The following is a 15,191-nucleotide window of genomic DNA, read 5'->3' on the forward strand; positions in this document are numbered from 1 at the left end:
GCACTGCTGTGCGTCCCTGTTATGGCCTCAGTCCTTCATGGCCTTTGAGACTTTTTCTAATATTTTGCTATTTCATTTACTGCTACGGAGTTCAGCTAGCACTAATTGGTCTCCCCATATGGCGAGCAGATCCTGTACCTCCCGTTCTGTCCATGCTGGAGCCAGTAACGTCGAATTCCGTCCACACTACCCCAAATCCGACCCGCAAAGGCCGATTTTAGCGCTAATCCCCTCGTCAGAGGTGGAGTAAAGAAACCGGTTTAAAGGGCCCTTTAAGTCGAAAAAAAGGCCTTTGTCGTGTGGACGTGTCCAGGCTTAATTTGATTTAACGCTGCTAAATTCTACCTAAACTCGTAGTGTAGACCAGGCCTTAGTTATAGACCATATAGTACAGAGGACATATCAGAACAAATGCAAAATGAGCTCATAAAATTGGTAGGAGTCCATATACGGAGAAAGATTATTGAGAGAGTTAAAAGCAGGACCATTTTTCAGTTTAATCGCTGATGCAGCTAGTGCTTGTCCAGCAAAAGAAAACATTTCACTGGTGTATGTTACATCCACTCAGGGTCGTCCCTAGCCATTTGGGTGCCCTACGCAGCCTCTCCAGGCTCTGGGAGGCAGGAGCTGTGGGGGGCCACTTTTGGGGGCTCCACAGGCCCACAGTGGCCCGAGGGATTAGCGGGGGGCTGGGAGCAGCCCATTCCGTTTTCCTCACCCCAGCTATGTTGCGCGGGGGAGAGGGCTTGGGGGAAGGGATCTCCCCCACCACGCAGCGGCAGGAAGCGGAGTAGCCCGGCCCCAGACCACTCTTCTCTGCCAACTCCCAGCCACAGCGCTCCGCTTCCCGCTGCCGGTGAGAGCCGGGGGCAGTCCTTTCCCCAAACCAAGTGACATGGCTGGGGCCACGTCTCTCTGCTTCCCGCCACCAGTGAGTGCGGGGGGTGATCCTTTCCCTGCACTCACCGGTGGCCGGAAGCAGAGTGCCACGGCTGGGAGCTGGTTGCTCCACTTCCTGCTGCTGCCGGTGAGTGTGGGGTCACTGGGGGAAGAGGTGGAATGGGGGCGGTCTGGGGGCGGAGCAGGGGGGAAGGGTAGGAGGCAGGGCAGAGGGAATTGTCCAGGGCCCCACGCTATCCCTAGGGATGGCCCTGCCCCTTGCAGGGGGGGCTGGCCGAGGGATAGGGATGGTAGCTGGGGCTGGGGCTGCCGCGTATGCAGCATGCAGATGTCTAGGGCACCATGAAATTTGGGGCAATTTGAAATGAATGATGGGCAAGTAGAACTCCATGAAGACTTCATTGATTTTATAGAAGTCTTTGATACAACACAAAGCCTTACAGAGCCTCTTGAGGGTTACAGAAGGAACTGCTTGAGGGGCTACAACTATAACATGGTGAGCAATATAAGTGGTCAGAAGGCAAGAATTTGTGAAATCCTTCCAGCAGCCATGTACTCAGCCTTCAAGAACAGCAATTGTTCAGTCTTGTGCAGTGCAACAAGTGATTAACTGTTTTGACACTTTCTCAAAAATCATAACCATGCTGAAAGCTGTTGCAAAATATCCTATCATTCAGGGCCGGCTCTAACTTTTTTGCCGTCCCAAGCAACAAGAAAAAAAGAGCGCCGCCCCACCAAAACAAAAACAACCCCCCTGAGTGCCGCCCCACCGAAACAAAAAGAACCCCCCCCGAGCGCCGCCCCACCGAAACAAAAACAACCCCCCCCGAGCACCGCCCCACCCAAACAAAAAGACCCCCCCCGAGCGCCGCTCCACCCAAACAAAAACAACCCCCCCGAGCGCCGACCTGCCCAAACAAAAACAACCCCCCCGAGCGCTGACCCGCCGAACCAAAAACAAACAAAAAACCCTGAGTACCACCTCGCCAAACCAAAAAAACAAAACAAAACCCCAAGCACCTCCCCGCCGAAACAAAACAAACAAAAAAACCCGAGCGCCGCCCCGCCACCCCAAGATTGGCCACCCCTTACAAGATGCCGCCCCAAGCACGTGCTTGGTCGGCTGGTGCCTGGAGCCGGCCCTGCTAGCAGTCAACCTACAGAGCTGCAGGAGCTCACAGTCTTGTTGAATAAACCCTGGGAGGAAGAAGAGGATCAAATTATGGAGGGCGTGCCTTTGGATTGCAACACACAATGGATGAGTCAGATAGATACACTGAGTAGCTTCAAAACAGAGTCTGTTGTGGTTGTTGGTTACTTAGAGAAAATAGTTGATAATGATGGTGATGCTGAGAGATTGTTATATTCCATCACTAAATTTGACTTTCTGGTTATTATGGTGTGCGTTGAAAACATACTTTTGTGTACAAAATCTCTGCATGTATATATACAGCATTGTACTGTAGATGTAATTTATGTATTGGATGAAGCAAATATTATTCTTAATAAACTCAGGAGATTGAGAGAGGATGACAACCCAAAATTTGCTTCCCTGTATGCTGAAGTGAAGTGTTTGGCTGATGCTGTTTCTGTTGAAGTGTCACTTCCACCCACACGTGGCAGTAGAATGCATTATGATAACATTGGTGCCACAGACCTTAGAGAATATGACAGGAAGAATGTATTCATTCCATTCCGGGATCATGTAATTTCAGAGCTTCAAAAGCAAGTGATAGACTGCTCTTCATGTTTTCTTGCTCAGTTCCTTGTGCTAGATAAACTGCATATATTAGAGACTAAAGATATGGTGACGGCTCTGTATGATGCATACAAAGTGGACCTTTCTAACCTTGATAATTTTAAAGCAGAACTACAAAGATGGCATGAAAAATGGATAGACATTCCAAGGGATGAACAGCCAAACAGCATTCTCAGTACTCTTCAAGAGCTGACCCCAGCATCCTATCCTGATCTCAACATTGCTCTCTCTCTGTTTGGCCACCATGCCAATCAGTATTGCTTTGGAAAACATATTGCAGACAGTCAAGACATGGCTAAAAAGCTCTTTATGTGAAAGTCAACTCACAGGGCTGGCTTTATTGTATATACATCAAGATACTGATAGTGATGTGATTCAGATTTTGGAAGATTTTTACTCATCTAAACATTAGCAAAACCATTTTGCTAATGAGAGGAGTACTCTGAGTATGACACAGAGAACAAGGGCCTTGTGAAACCCTTGATTTTCTGTCCCTCTAAGTGGTGTAATGAAATAGTTCAAATGTATCTGAAATTTAGTTTTTGTGGTGTTTTATATGGTTTTGATTTAGAAGATGTTTTTAAAAGTAAATGAGTGCTTTATTCAGTGTGAGTGTTGTAAGCTAGCATCCAAGGAACAGTTCACAAAGGGTCGGTGAGCATTTAACTCCCTCAGGTTCTTTTGAAAACCCTACCCAAAATTCATAGTATTGTTTTTGTAAACAGGTGTAAGGTCACATCAGCAATTCTGGATTTCATCCATTCTGTAATGGACTGATAATAATGATCAGCTTTTTTCATCTGTTGCTCATTACATACTTGACAAATCAGAAGATAAGGCAGGGGTGGGCAAACTATGGCCCGGGGCATATCCGGTCCTCCAGACATTTTAATATGGTGCTTGAGCTCCCGCTGGGGAGCGGGGTCTGGGGCTTGCCCCACTCCGCGCGGCTCCCAGAAGCAGTGGCATGTCCCCCCTCTGGCTCCTATGCGTAGAAGCAGCCAAGGGGCTCCTCACGCTAGCACCGCCCCTGCAGCTCCCATTGGCCGGGAACCGGGAACCAATGGGAGCTGCAGGGTTGCGGCGCCTGCAGCCAGGGCAGCGTGCAAAGCCGCCTGGCTGCCTCTCCGCGTAGGAGCCAGATAGGGGACAAGCCACTGCTTCTGGGAGCTGCTTGAGGTAAGTGCCGCCTGGAGCCTGCACTCCTGACCTCCTGCTGCACCCCAGCCCCCTACCCCAGCCCTGATCCCCCTCCCGCCCTCTGAAACCCTCAGTCCCAGTCCGAAGCACCCTCCTGCACCCCCAACTCCTCATCCCTAGCCCCACCCCAGAGCCCTCACTCCCAGCCAGAGCCTTCACCCCCCCCACACACACCCCAGCCCGGAGCGCTCCCGCAACCTGAACTCCTCATTTCTGGCCCCACCTGAGCCCGCATCTCCAGCTGGAGCCCTCACCCCCTTCCCACACCCCAACTTCAAATTTTGTGCACATTCATGGCCCACTATACAATTTCCATACCTAGATGTGGCCCTCCGGCCAAAAAGTTTGCCCACCCCTGAGATAAGGAGAATGTAGGAGTTTTCCTAAGAAAGGCTTGGTCTTTTAATCACACTTTCACCTTTAGATCGGAGTTGCTCAAACTTGACAGCACCAGTGGGTGTCTTCACAACTTGGTAGGAAATTGAGGGCTGCACCTAATTTGCATAAATGTAAGTTCCACACATCTTTTACACCTTCCTTGACAGAGGAATATAGTGCTTACTATTGAGTTCATGAATTGCTAACACTCAGAAGAATACCAAACTTGGGTTATGGCCTGTTAAAATTCAGTATTTGAAATGGGATTTAACTCTGTATCAAAAACACGAGATATGAATAGCCATTTAGGTGACCCATGTTATAGGGGTGCAATTCATAGCCATTGAAGCAGTACCAGCAGGGGCCTTTGACTATACTATACATACTATTATTGTGCCATTACAAATAAGGGATGACATTGGATGTGTGGATGTAAAGCACAGAAAGGGTTAATTATTCCCCGTTATTCAGATTTTTTTTAAAAATTAGCCTTACCTCAGTCCTTTGTAAATTTAGCTGAGAAGGTGGTTGTGTGTGTTAACTTTCCCTCCTGTTACTTCCCAAAAGAAAAAAATATTCAAAAGTACTGATGAAGTAAGCATGGGTGCCACCCATTAGCATGGGACCATCTTACTAGATGTCATCATAGGCCATTTCCCAACCGGGGAATTTTCAGCATGACTTTCAGGTTCAATTTTGTTGCTGATTTTACACTCTTCCCCTAATTCTTTAAAAATTAGAGATAGAAGAATCATGGTTCATTCCCCTACTGTCTGTCTGTGGTAGGGCACCCCTCATAGACGCTACATGGGGAACACACACAGATTCAATTATCCCCCATCTTAGCGGGTGTTGCAGGGCATCTTTCTTATGGTCCAGTGCTCAACCCTCCGGCCAAGGCCTCTGAAGTCTCAGCCCCTCTTGGGGTTCCAGGCAAAACAACAAGACAGTCTGCAGTCAGTGAATGGGGTCAAAGAGAAGAAAAGAAAAAGCTGTCTGTAGCTCCCTCCAGGGTATGGACCTCTCTTATTTCAGAGGGGCCTTTGGACTAGTATCTCTATCCACTGGAGTTCCAGTGTAAAGTATCAGGCCTCTTTCCCCTTCTGCTCAGGGGTACTGCACCACTGCTGTCAGCCCTCTCTTCAGGGCTGGAACAGATCAACAGTCTGCCCAAGTCTGGCTTCCCTTCCTTTTAACGCCTCCTCCAATCCTGGCATGATTTGCAGGCACACAGGAGTGGGGCCATTCCAGCCCACAGCAGCTCCTTAGCCCCTTCCATGCTAGTACAGGGTATATATACCCCGTCACACTTATCAGTGTAGGGTTATTCTCTGTATTGCATGCTAGAGCTTTGTCCTGTCTAGTTCTAGGCACCTTTTCAACTTCAAGAATGAATTCGCAGTGAGTTGAAATCACTTGCATTGACATCTCCATTTCATTTCTCACGTGTTTCTCCTATGCAGCTAGTTTTTAAGTACTTCTCCCTGACAGGTGTTGCTTTCTGTGAAAGTCTTTTTGTCTCAGGCAGCTCTTTTTCTACTCTCCCTTTCTCTGGTCAGCATCCTTGTAGGTTGGAAATGTATTTGTTTCATTTTTTCCTTTTTGGCATGTACATTTGGAGTCAAGAGGTGAACCTGAAACAAAGCCTTAGGTGTAAATGTGCCTGAACTTTAAGGGGGCTTGGAATCTGATTCAAAACATAACCATTCTTAAAAAATGAAAGTTGTATCAAAACCACAGCTCTGACCCCTCGCAAAATTTGTGAATTCAAAGTGGGTCTCTAATGCTGAATTATGTGATATGGGGGGGGATGATTTTCAAAAATACAAATGGCAGGCACCTAACTTGCACAGAAAGTCAATAGGAGTTAGGGGCTTAATAATCATTTGTGCCTTTGAAAATCACTGGGCTTATCTCTGCTACTCAGTTTTTAACCACTCGAGGGATATCTCCTGAAGACCTGGCACTGAGAAACCAAGCTTTTGGGGTACTGAGCCCCAATTCCCAGTATTTCACAAGATCACTTCAACTTGCCAATTTTCCATCTCTTTGGAAGATAATTTCAAACATCTTGATGTTTCTATCCTGCTAATGTTATCTGCCATGACCAAGAAATAGGCATTGGTCAAGGAACCAGAGAAAATGTGCTCTTAGTTTGTCTCTTTTTAATCAAGAAAATATTTGGACCCTTTTATTTCAATAAAAAGTTGCTAAAATCCCTTTAAACGCATCAGGCAGGTTTTTAACAGGATTTAATTTGTAGTGTCTAAATAAAACCTTAGAAATAAAGGAGAAAATTGAAAATATGAGCAAGGAGTGAGAAAGTTACCCACCAACCCCCTCGCGTAGCGCTTGCTGAAGAACTCGTCACTGCTGGGAGTATGGGGGCAATACATTGCAGTGAGGATGTGTTCCAGCTGGTGTCTTTAGGGGAGCAGGATCCAGCCAGGGCATAGGACTATAGTGACTCGTAGATATGTGGGAGGAGCTGCACCTTTCTCTTCTACAGCTCCCACTCTAGGCCCCATGCAGTGCAAACATGATTTCTCTTTCATGCTCTGGCTGCTCACCCCCTCTCATCCTCCCTCCATGGCTCCACATGGTGCTGTTGTATGATGAGCACATGGAACCAGAAGGAGAGTTAATGGGAATGTGGGGTGAGCTGAGGGCACCTGAGGATGCATGGGGAGGTTTTGCCAGTTTTTAGGTGGGAGGCCTGTCTTGGAGGGGTGGAGTTGTATATGAAGCCTGGGATAGAGGAGCCAAGTGGCTTGGTGTTGAGGCATTGGGCTTGCAGGGTCCTACAGCACAGCTGCCTCAGCTCTCCAGTGCATAGCTGCAGCACTAAGACAGCAGTTAATACACTGTTACCTCAATACCAGGGCAAAGACTTGCTACCTGTGCCCTCTCACCTGTCCTATAGCCCTCCTGCCCTTTCTGACATCTTCACTCCTGCCTCCCCTCACTGCGTCTAGGGTGGTGGGCAACATTGAGGGGATGGGAAGGTAAAGGAGTAGGTAGGGGGCTAGAATGAGCAGGGATGAGGAGAGGTCAGGTGGATCATTTTGGGTGTGCAGAAAGTGTTTTGGTTGGAGGCCTGGGTCAGAGGGAACCGGTGCTGGGTTTTCAGAGGTCAGCTCCCTGGAGCACCAAAGCACCTGCACGTTGGGAAGCTCTTGATGAGATGATATCTCAGTGCAGACATCTGGTTGCTCCTTGGCACCCTAGATAGCTGAACAGATGTGTTGAAGGAGCTGAGTGTCTGTGTTGAGGCACTGGCACTTGAAGGACTGCCCACGGCACTGCTGCCTCAGACAGTGGGATCCACTCCAACCCCCATCCATACATTCCTGATTCCTCTGTACACAAGCCTCTTCTCTTCCAGGCCTATGCATCCCTGCAAATCCACCACCCCATTTCCCCAAAGACTTGCTTACCCTGCCAGACACCCCACATCTCTGCCCATGCCCCATTGCCATGTCTCGCCCACAGAGTCTAGCCCCCTATCCTGTTAACACTGAATGAGAGGAATAACTCGGTGTGTTAATGTTTCAGAAGGGGCCGATGGCTTAGATATTATCTGAATATGAAGTCTGGACAGTCTGTGGTTGTTTGGGACCCAAACAAGTGTATGGACAACCAGTCAACATTTTGGTAAGGGATCCCTTTTAAATGTTTCTTTTGTAAAAGTTAGTAAAAAATGACAAAATTCAATTGCTCTCTGGAGAGTCAGTATGGCACACTTGGAGACTCCATTTAATTATTAAAGTATAAAACAGGGGAAGTTCAGGCTTGCTTTCAGGACAAATCTTAAAGCAACCTTTATTACAGAGTTGCTGCTGATGCCTCCGATATACTGAATGTCAAAATGTATAGCAATATGCAATCATGGGCTTGGGTTTTTATTAATAACTAAATGAGAAGGGAGTTGTTCAATAATTTAGTGATCAACTTTACAGGGTAGCCTAAATCTTCTGTCATGTTCTATATGGTAATGAAAATCATTGGTTTTTTGTTTTCCTTCTGAGTGCACCTCGCAGTTACAACCCAGAGATAGTGGCCAATGACCTTACCCGTTTCAGAAATGAGTTTTTCTTTTAGCTTCAGTTCAACAGATGAGTATTGCCACTATCTTCCTTTAGCCTATGATTTTGTCCTTTTGCTTGTATCTTGGAACTACTGACCAGGTAAGTCTAAAGGAGACTTTTATGCCACAATAACCTGTAGTGAATGGTGGTTCTTTCCCCCCTCTCCCTCAAATGCTTAACAAACAAAACAGTTTACTGACAAGTTGCCTGTTACACTATAACACCATAAGTCTATAGCAACGAGTGCTGAGACCTCTCGAGAGATCCAATGCATTATAAATACCAGTTCCTTGATTTCTGTTCTCCACTCTACTTATGTTTCTGGCCTTTTTCCCTTTTTTTTTAATAAATATATTTATTTATTTCTCCCTTGGTTTTCTAAAATGCAGTTCTTCAAAGAACATTTCAAGTTTTTGTCTTCTGCTGTCACTGAGAGTCTGTTCATTCTGTAGCAAGTACGTGGTCCATATGATTGATATTCTTTCGCATGTGTGATACAACACACAAGTAAACAACAAAGATGAGACACAGCAATGCCACGGCTGTGAAGAAAAAGAGGAGACCAGCAAACAAAAAAGGGTTCACAGGTAGCTGGATCAGCTGGCTTTCTGCTGGGATCATGTTGGTGAGGTTCAGCATGTAACCAAGAGACCATGCTATACTGCTGTTACCAACCTGAAATGCGAAAAAGAAAAAATTCATATCAACTTTTTTGTTAAAGGCCAGAGAACCCAAAAGCTGCAGCACAGCTGACACTGGCAACTGTTCTAAAAATACTGGAGGCAAGGCCTTAGCAAAGGCTTGCAAGGATTTTTAAGAGAACAGGTACTTTCCTAAATCTTTCAACGTTACATAGAGGGACGAAAGAGGAATCCTGTAAAGCAGTAGCATTGGTGGTTCAGTGGTAGAATTCTCGCCTGCCACGCGGGAGCCCTGGTTTCAATTCCTGGCCAATGCACAGCTTGAGCCTTTGGGGGCGGGATAGCTCAGTGGTTTAAGCATTGGCCTACTAAACCCAGGGTTGTGAGTTCAATCCTTGAAGGGGCCACTTAGGAATCTGGGGCAAAATCAAAATTGGTCCTGCTAGTGAAGGCAGGGGGCTGGACTTGATGACCTTTCAAGGTCTCTTCCAGTTCTAGGAGATGGGATATCTCCATTAATATATAATATTAATAAAGTTACACATGATTTTTTTGCTCTCTCAGTTTCTATATCATTTGGCTTAAACAATTGAGATAAAAAGACATCAGATTGATTCCCACACTGAGAATGAGTAGAGTATGGTTCTATCTCATCTATTTTATCTTAATCTATCCTATTTAAAATGTGTGTGACCAATCACTATAAGTATCTTAGTGTGAAGTACAATTTAAGATATCAGCAAACATAACAATCATAGAACTGGACTCTTTCACCATCCTAGTGTTTGGCTACTTATACCTGGATTAAACTCACACACACACACACACACACACACACACCTTTAACTCTGAATTTTCAAAAGACAGTCTCTTATAAAATGGCACCCACAAAAAAAGGCCAAGAGAAAGCCCCAAATCAGTCACGCTTATTATTAACTCTCATTCTAGTGCAATATTGTTGATTGCTGTAGCTCCTTGGTATTTATAAAGTCATTGACCCCCTTCTTTTTGCCCATCACAGGAGAAAGGGGGATTGTTTGCAGGCAACTGGTGAAATTAGGCGGATTGGTTGGAGACTGTAGGAGTGGGCTGTTTGTCATCCCTTTGCCTGTCAGGTTTGGGCCCTGGCAACACTCCTAGAAATAACTGTTCTTTGTCATTTAGAAACATGTCCATTTAAATAAGTACTTTGTGTTTCACTTGGATCAGTACTTTGTGCTGTTGGCCTGTGGGGAACAATCGTAAGTGAAATTCACCCTTATGCTGAGAACCAATACAAGGCTTATGCAACAGAGACGTTCTGGTTAAAGACCTCAAAATAACCCTCGTGCTGGCCTTTTGCATAGGAGTTAATTTACCTACTGCAAACACTTTGAGATCTTCTGGTAGCTGGCCCCTACATGGTAAAGCAAGGAAGGCAGTGTAATTATTTCCTTCTCTATACTGATGGATTTGCTCAAATGATGGAGCTCCGCTATTTAGAAAAATCTTGCTCAGAATTTCTTGATGTCTTGTTCTCAAGTGCAGTGAGAGGATTACTCTTATTGTACAGTATCTGCACTCCTCTTCATTTTGTGTTACCTCATATTGTAATGGGCCAGTGCTAACCCATTTGAAAGCTCCATGAAGAGTTTACAAATCTTATTGAAACAAGTTGCAGAAATAAGACTTGTAGTGGGAAGGAAGGGATCACAGCATAGCTGAGTCTAATTACTCAGAGGAAACACTGCTGTAACGGTCACTGAATCTAAATGGCGGTGGGTGCAGAAAGTTTGTTTACAGTCCTGTCCTCTACACTTCATTAAAAGTAATAAAACCTACGAATCAATCACCCCAGCAACCCTAAGAAACAAGACAATGTAGAGGCCTGCTTTTCAGTGCCCTCATTTAGGCCCCAGTCCTGCCATTTGATTTTTATGGGCAGATCCTGGTACCTGTAGAGAGTCCTGTTGATTTCAGTGGGATTCCATCTGGGTAGATAATTACACATTGGGCCAAAACTCTGCTCTGTTACATCCTGTGAGCGGACATCTTTCTCAAACTGCTCTACAGACAGAGTACGTAAAGTCCAAACTCACACCCACCACCCTGGAGTTTGGCTGTTAATGAAGAAGAGTAATAAGATAAAGATTATCTGAAATCATCTCCCCACTAGGCTTAGCTTCTCATACGGTCCCTCCTTCAGGACTGCTCAGATCATGCCTTACATCTTCTCTCCCCAGATAGCCAGTCCCACTTCCCCAACCAGGTGGTAACAAATTATCTCCCACACAGTGAGTCAACAGAACTCACTTGGTTGTGGCAAGGTGTTTCAGGCAAATATTGCCATTTTATTACACACCACTGTGCAGTCCAAGTGACTTCAGTGGATTTGCACAGGCATAATAGAGAGCAGAATTTTTTCATCTCACTCTTTAATAGTCTAAAGAATCTAGGATCACTGAATCATATCGTAACCACCAGAATCATTAGGAGTTGGCATTGGAGCTAAAGACACAGCCCTTACTTAGCTTTAAATATCTAAAAATCTTCTACAGAAGCTGCCCACAATCAGTATGTATTTGCAAGGTAAAATGTCCTTCTGTCACCATTTTCCAAATTCTTCTTCATGTTATAATAATAATAAATAATAAAAATTAATTAATTAATACTCACTTCTTTTTGGAAATGTATCTGGGGCCAAGTCTCAGTGTTAAATTTATATCCATGTACAAGCAGGTAATAGAGGTAGTTTGCTGAAAAGCAGTAGGATCTAGCATATGCTTCTTCAAACTTAGGCAGCATAAATGGAAGCTGACAAATAAAAATAAATAGGATCAACACGTAAATTAAAATGCCAAAAAATTTTTTTAACTAAGGACTTGCATAAAGTACACTTCCCAATCTAATTAGCACTTACTAGCTGTTTTCAGAAGCATCCTAAGAAAAATATTATTGTAGGCAAATAGACATGGTGATTTAATTGGAAGTGACTGTGCTGTTGATGTATTTTGTACTGTAAACAATAATTAAAAATAAAAATTGCATGAAAGATTGAAATTGTTAGTCTACATCAGGGGTAGGCAACCTATGGCACGCATGCCGAAGGTGGCACGCGAGCTGATTTTCAGTGGCATTCATACTGCCTGGGTCCTGGCCACTGGTCCGGGGGGCTCTGCATTTTAATTTAATTTTAAATGAAGCTTCTTAAACATTTTAAAAATCGTATTTACTTTACATACAACAATAGTTTAGTTCTATATTATAGACTTATAGAACGAGACCTTCTAAAAGCGTTAAAATGTATGACTGGCACGTGAAACCTTAAATTAGAGTGAATAAATGAAGACTCGGCACACCACTTCTGAAAGGTTGCCTACCCCGGTCTACATTTTCTATCTGATCTTGTAGCATATCTAAAATTGTGGTAATAAATTTCAGGGGCAAGGTCTTCAAGAAGATTGCACAGTCATCCTAAGTGTGACAACAAGTGATCAGATCATAAGGACATAAAATTATAGTTTGGCACGCTAGCAGAGAACACAGGGTCAGTTTGTGGACTCAGCTACCTCAGTGTAAATCTGAAATAACACCACTGAGGTCACTCAGGTTACTCTGGATTGACACTGATGTAGCTAAAATCAGAATATCGTCTGCAGGATATGCTGATGCAGTACAGAAGTACGGATTTGACAAGAGGTTTGGATAGGGTGACCAGACAGCAAATGTGAAAAATCGGGATGAGGGTGGAGGGTAATAGACGCCTATATAAGAAAAAGACCCAAAAATTGGGACTGTCCCTATAAAATCGGGACATCTGGTCACCCTAGGTTCGGAGAAAGTATGGCTGCTTGACACAAAAAGTCCTGTAAGTCAAATACTGTGCATATCAGTGGGGTGTTTTTGGTGATCATTTTGGAGTGGGATGCTCTCTCAAGGTATCCAGCGTGGTAACAGTTTGAGTACAAAGTTATGCATGAAGAGTTATGATCCCCCACTTCATTTAACAGTGACAAGGGTGCTGGTGAGGGCCAGAGGGGCTATGAGGACGGTGAGGTGACCTGAAGGGTAAAGCACAGCAACCCATTAAAAAAAAAAAAAAAAAAAAAAAAAAAAACACACCACCAAAAAAACCCACTTTAAAACCAGAGGAAAAATACCAAGCAATACAAAGCACAGAGCACTGCAGTCTGAAATAGCAATATGACAGATGGCAGAGTGCCACTTTGGGGCCCAGCATAGCTTTACTGCGGGTTTCAAATTTAAGGACCACTCTAAATTATGCTCATTCTCCTGGTGACCTCGATGAAGAATAAATCTGCCTCCAGGCCCAATCTTGTTCCCATCTGAGTTAATGGAAATGTTGCCATTGACTTAATCTCGAGTAGGATGAAGTACAAAGTGTACAAAGTACACTTAGTACAAAGAGAAGTCTAGTTGTTTCTGGATTTATTGCATTGAATCCTTACATCAAAATAATGGCTCTTAGTAAGCAAATTCTCTCTCCTCTCCTTAAAACAAACAAGCAAAAAAAAAAAAACCCCTTGTAATACTGAGGCTCTCCCTGTCTCAAGGGCTCTTCTTGGATATTACAAACCATAAAGGACATAAGTAATTTCTAATGATTACATTGCAATAGGTAGGTACACTAATAAGTGTCAGTTTTCCTTCCCTACAACTACCAGCAACAACGAGCAGACACCTATGTGACATTTGGTTCTGTCACTGCCTTCCCTGTAACGTTTGGTGCCCTTATGCAGCTTTGGTTCAGACCCCTGACACCAGTAGCCCACACGCACAAGGTCTCACTCTGGCTTTCACCAGTCTGGTTACTCCTTGCAGGGTGACACCAGCAGCCCTTCCAATCCCAGGTTTCCCCAAATTCATCCTCCCCAAGTTCTTAACTACCAGGCACTCAGACTTTTCCCCTTTGGTTCAACATCCCAAAAGTGTGAAACCAGCCCCCCAGACAACAGCTTACTATGACACACACTCTCACTCTCTCTCTTTCCCTCCCCCTCACCCTGCACACATACAGCTTGTATACCAGTTTGCATACAGTTTGCTTGTGGTAAAAATAAATGAAAGATTTGTTTAACAGAAAAGCCACAGATTCAAAGATGAAATAGCATGGGAGAGCAAACATATATAAGTTACATAGTAAAAAAACAAAGACAGAACCTCAGGCTTTATACTTTCACATTAGAGAAAATCACTTTTCTAATAAAAGTTATTTTGCCTGTGAACAGTTTTCCAGCATGTCCCCTAGCCAGAGGAAAGATCCAGGATTTCACAGACAGCACCTGCACCAAGTGACTGTCCCTCAGTTTCTGGACACCTTTCACTTCAACCTCCTTCCATTTTAGAAGACTTTCAGGTTTTTTTTCCTTCAGTCGCTATAGATATTCAAAAAGTGGGGGAAATCCCCAATTGTCTAAATGTCTTTCCATTAACTCTAATGGTCCACCATAGTTTTTTCCTGAGCTGGACCAATAGATGGGTTCTTAAAACTGGTCTCCTCTGGTTAGGGAGGTAGCCCCTTCTCGCCGGATTGCTTCCCTGCCCTGTTCGGAGGTGAGGCTGGAGTTACACCACAGTTACAATGATAATTGCACACGCACACACGGAATACAAAGCTCAGAATGACCATCGAGTTCAGAACACTACAAGCTTTCATAAAAGACCTTACTCAATATATTTGTGTAATACAACAACACTGGCAACAATCAGTTGATTTAACTGCTTATTGTTTGTGGTTTAAATCTTCTGTTGTTCCCTGGGGTTGTTCCCTGGACCATGATTGTCACAACCGAATTAAAAAGCAAATACTGAAACACATTCTATGTAGTACTTATTTCATAGAATATCAGGGTTGGAAGGGACCTCAGGAGATCATCTAGTCCAACCCCCTGCTCAAAGCAGGGCCAATCCCCGTATAGAACTAATATTGTAGTTTTGTGCAAGAGAGAGGCTTCAATTAGGCTACATCTATACTTAGAGCTGGGGGTGTGATTCGCTAAAAAGAGAGTAGCTGCAACACTAGTAGCATGGGCAGTGGCAAGTGGCAGAATGGACTGGCCACCTGGAGTACATGGACTGGCTGGCCCGAGTATATATCCATGAGATCCAAGTGGGTTTGAACACAGGGCAGGTAGCCCATGCTGCTGCTCACCGCGGCCCACGCTACTGCGGCTACATTACAACTTTTAGCCTGCTAGCTCGATGAGAGCTAGTGTGAGTATGTCT

At 44.6% G+C, this 15,191-nt stretch overlaps 1 protein-coding gene and 1 non-coding gene across 2 annotated transcripts in view; one reads left to right on the top strand and one right to left on the bottom strand.

The window, feature by feature from the left end:
• Positions 1-8,245: 8,245 nt before the first annotated feature.
• ENTPD3 (ectonucleoside triphosphate diphosphohydrolase 3) overlaps positions 8,246-15,191 on the bottom strand; it is a 38,313-nt gene continuing 31,367 nt past the window's right edge. Inside the window, exons 10-11 of the mRNA XM_034760880.1 lie at positions 11,622-11,759; positions 8,246-9,000 (exon numbers count right to left, since the gene is read on the bottom strand). Coding sequence (XP_034616771.1) covers positions 8,767-9,000; positions 11,622-11,759 — 372 coding nt within the window. The 3' untranslated portion in view covers positions 8,246-8,766. The remainder of the gene's footprint in view (positions 9,001-11,621; positions 11,760-15,191) is intronic.
• TRNAG-GCC lies at positions 9,213-9,283 on the top strand. The gene has a single exon. It is a non-coding gene; the product is annotated as a tRNA-Gly (tRNA).

Source organism: Trachemys scripta, chromosome 2 (genome assembly GCF_013100865.1).
Source record: "Trachemys scripta elegans isolate TJP31775 chromosome 2, CAS_Tse_1.0, whole genome shotgun sequence".
NCBI lineage: Eukaryota > Metazoa > Chordata > Testudines > Emydidae > Trachemys > Trachemys scripta.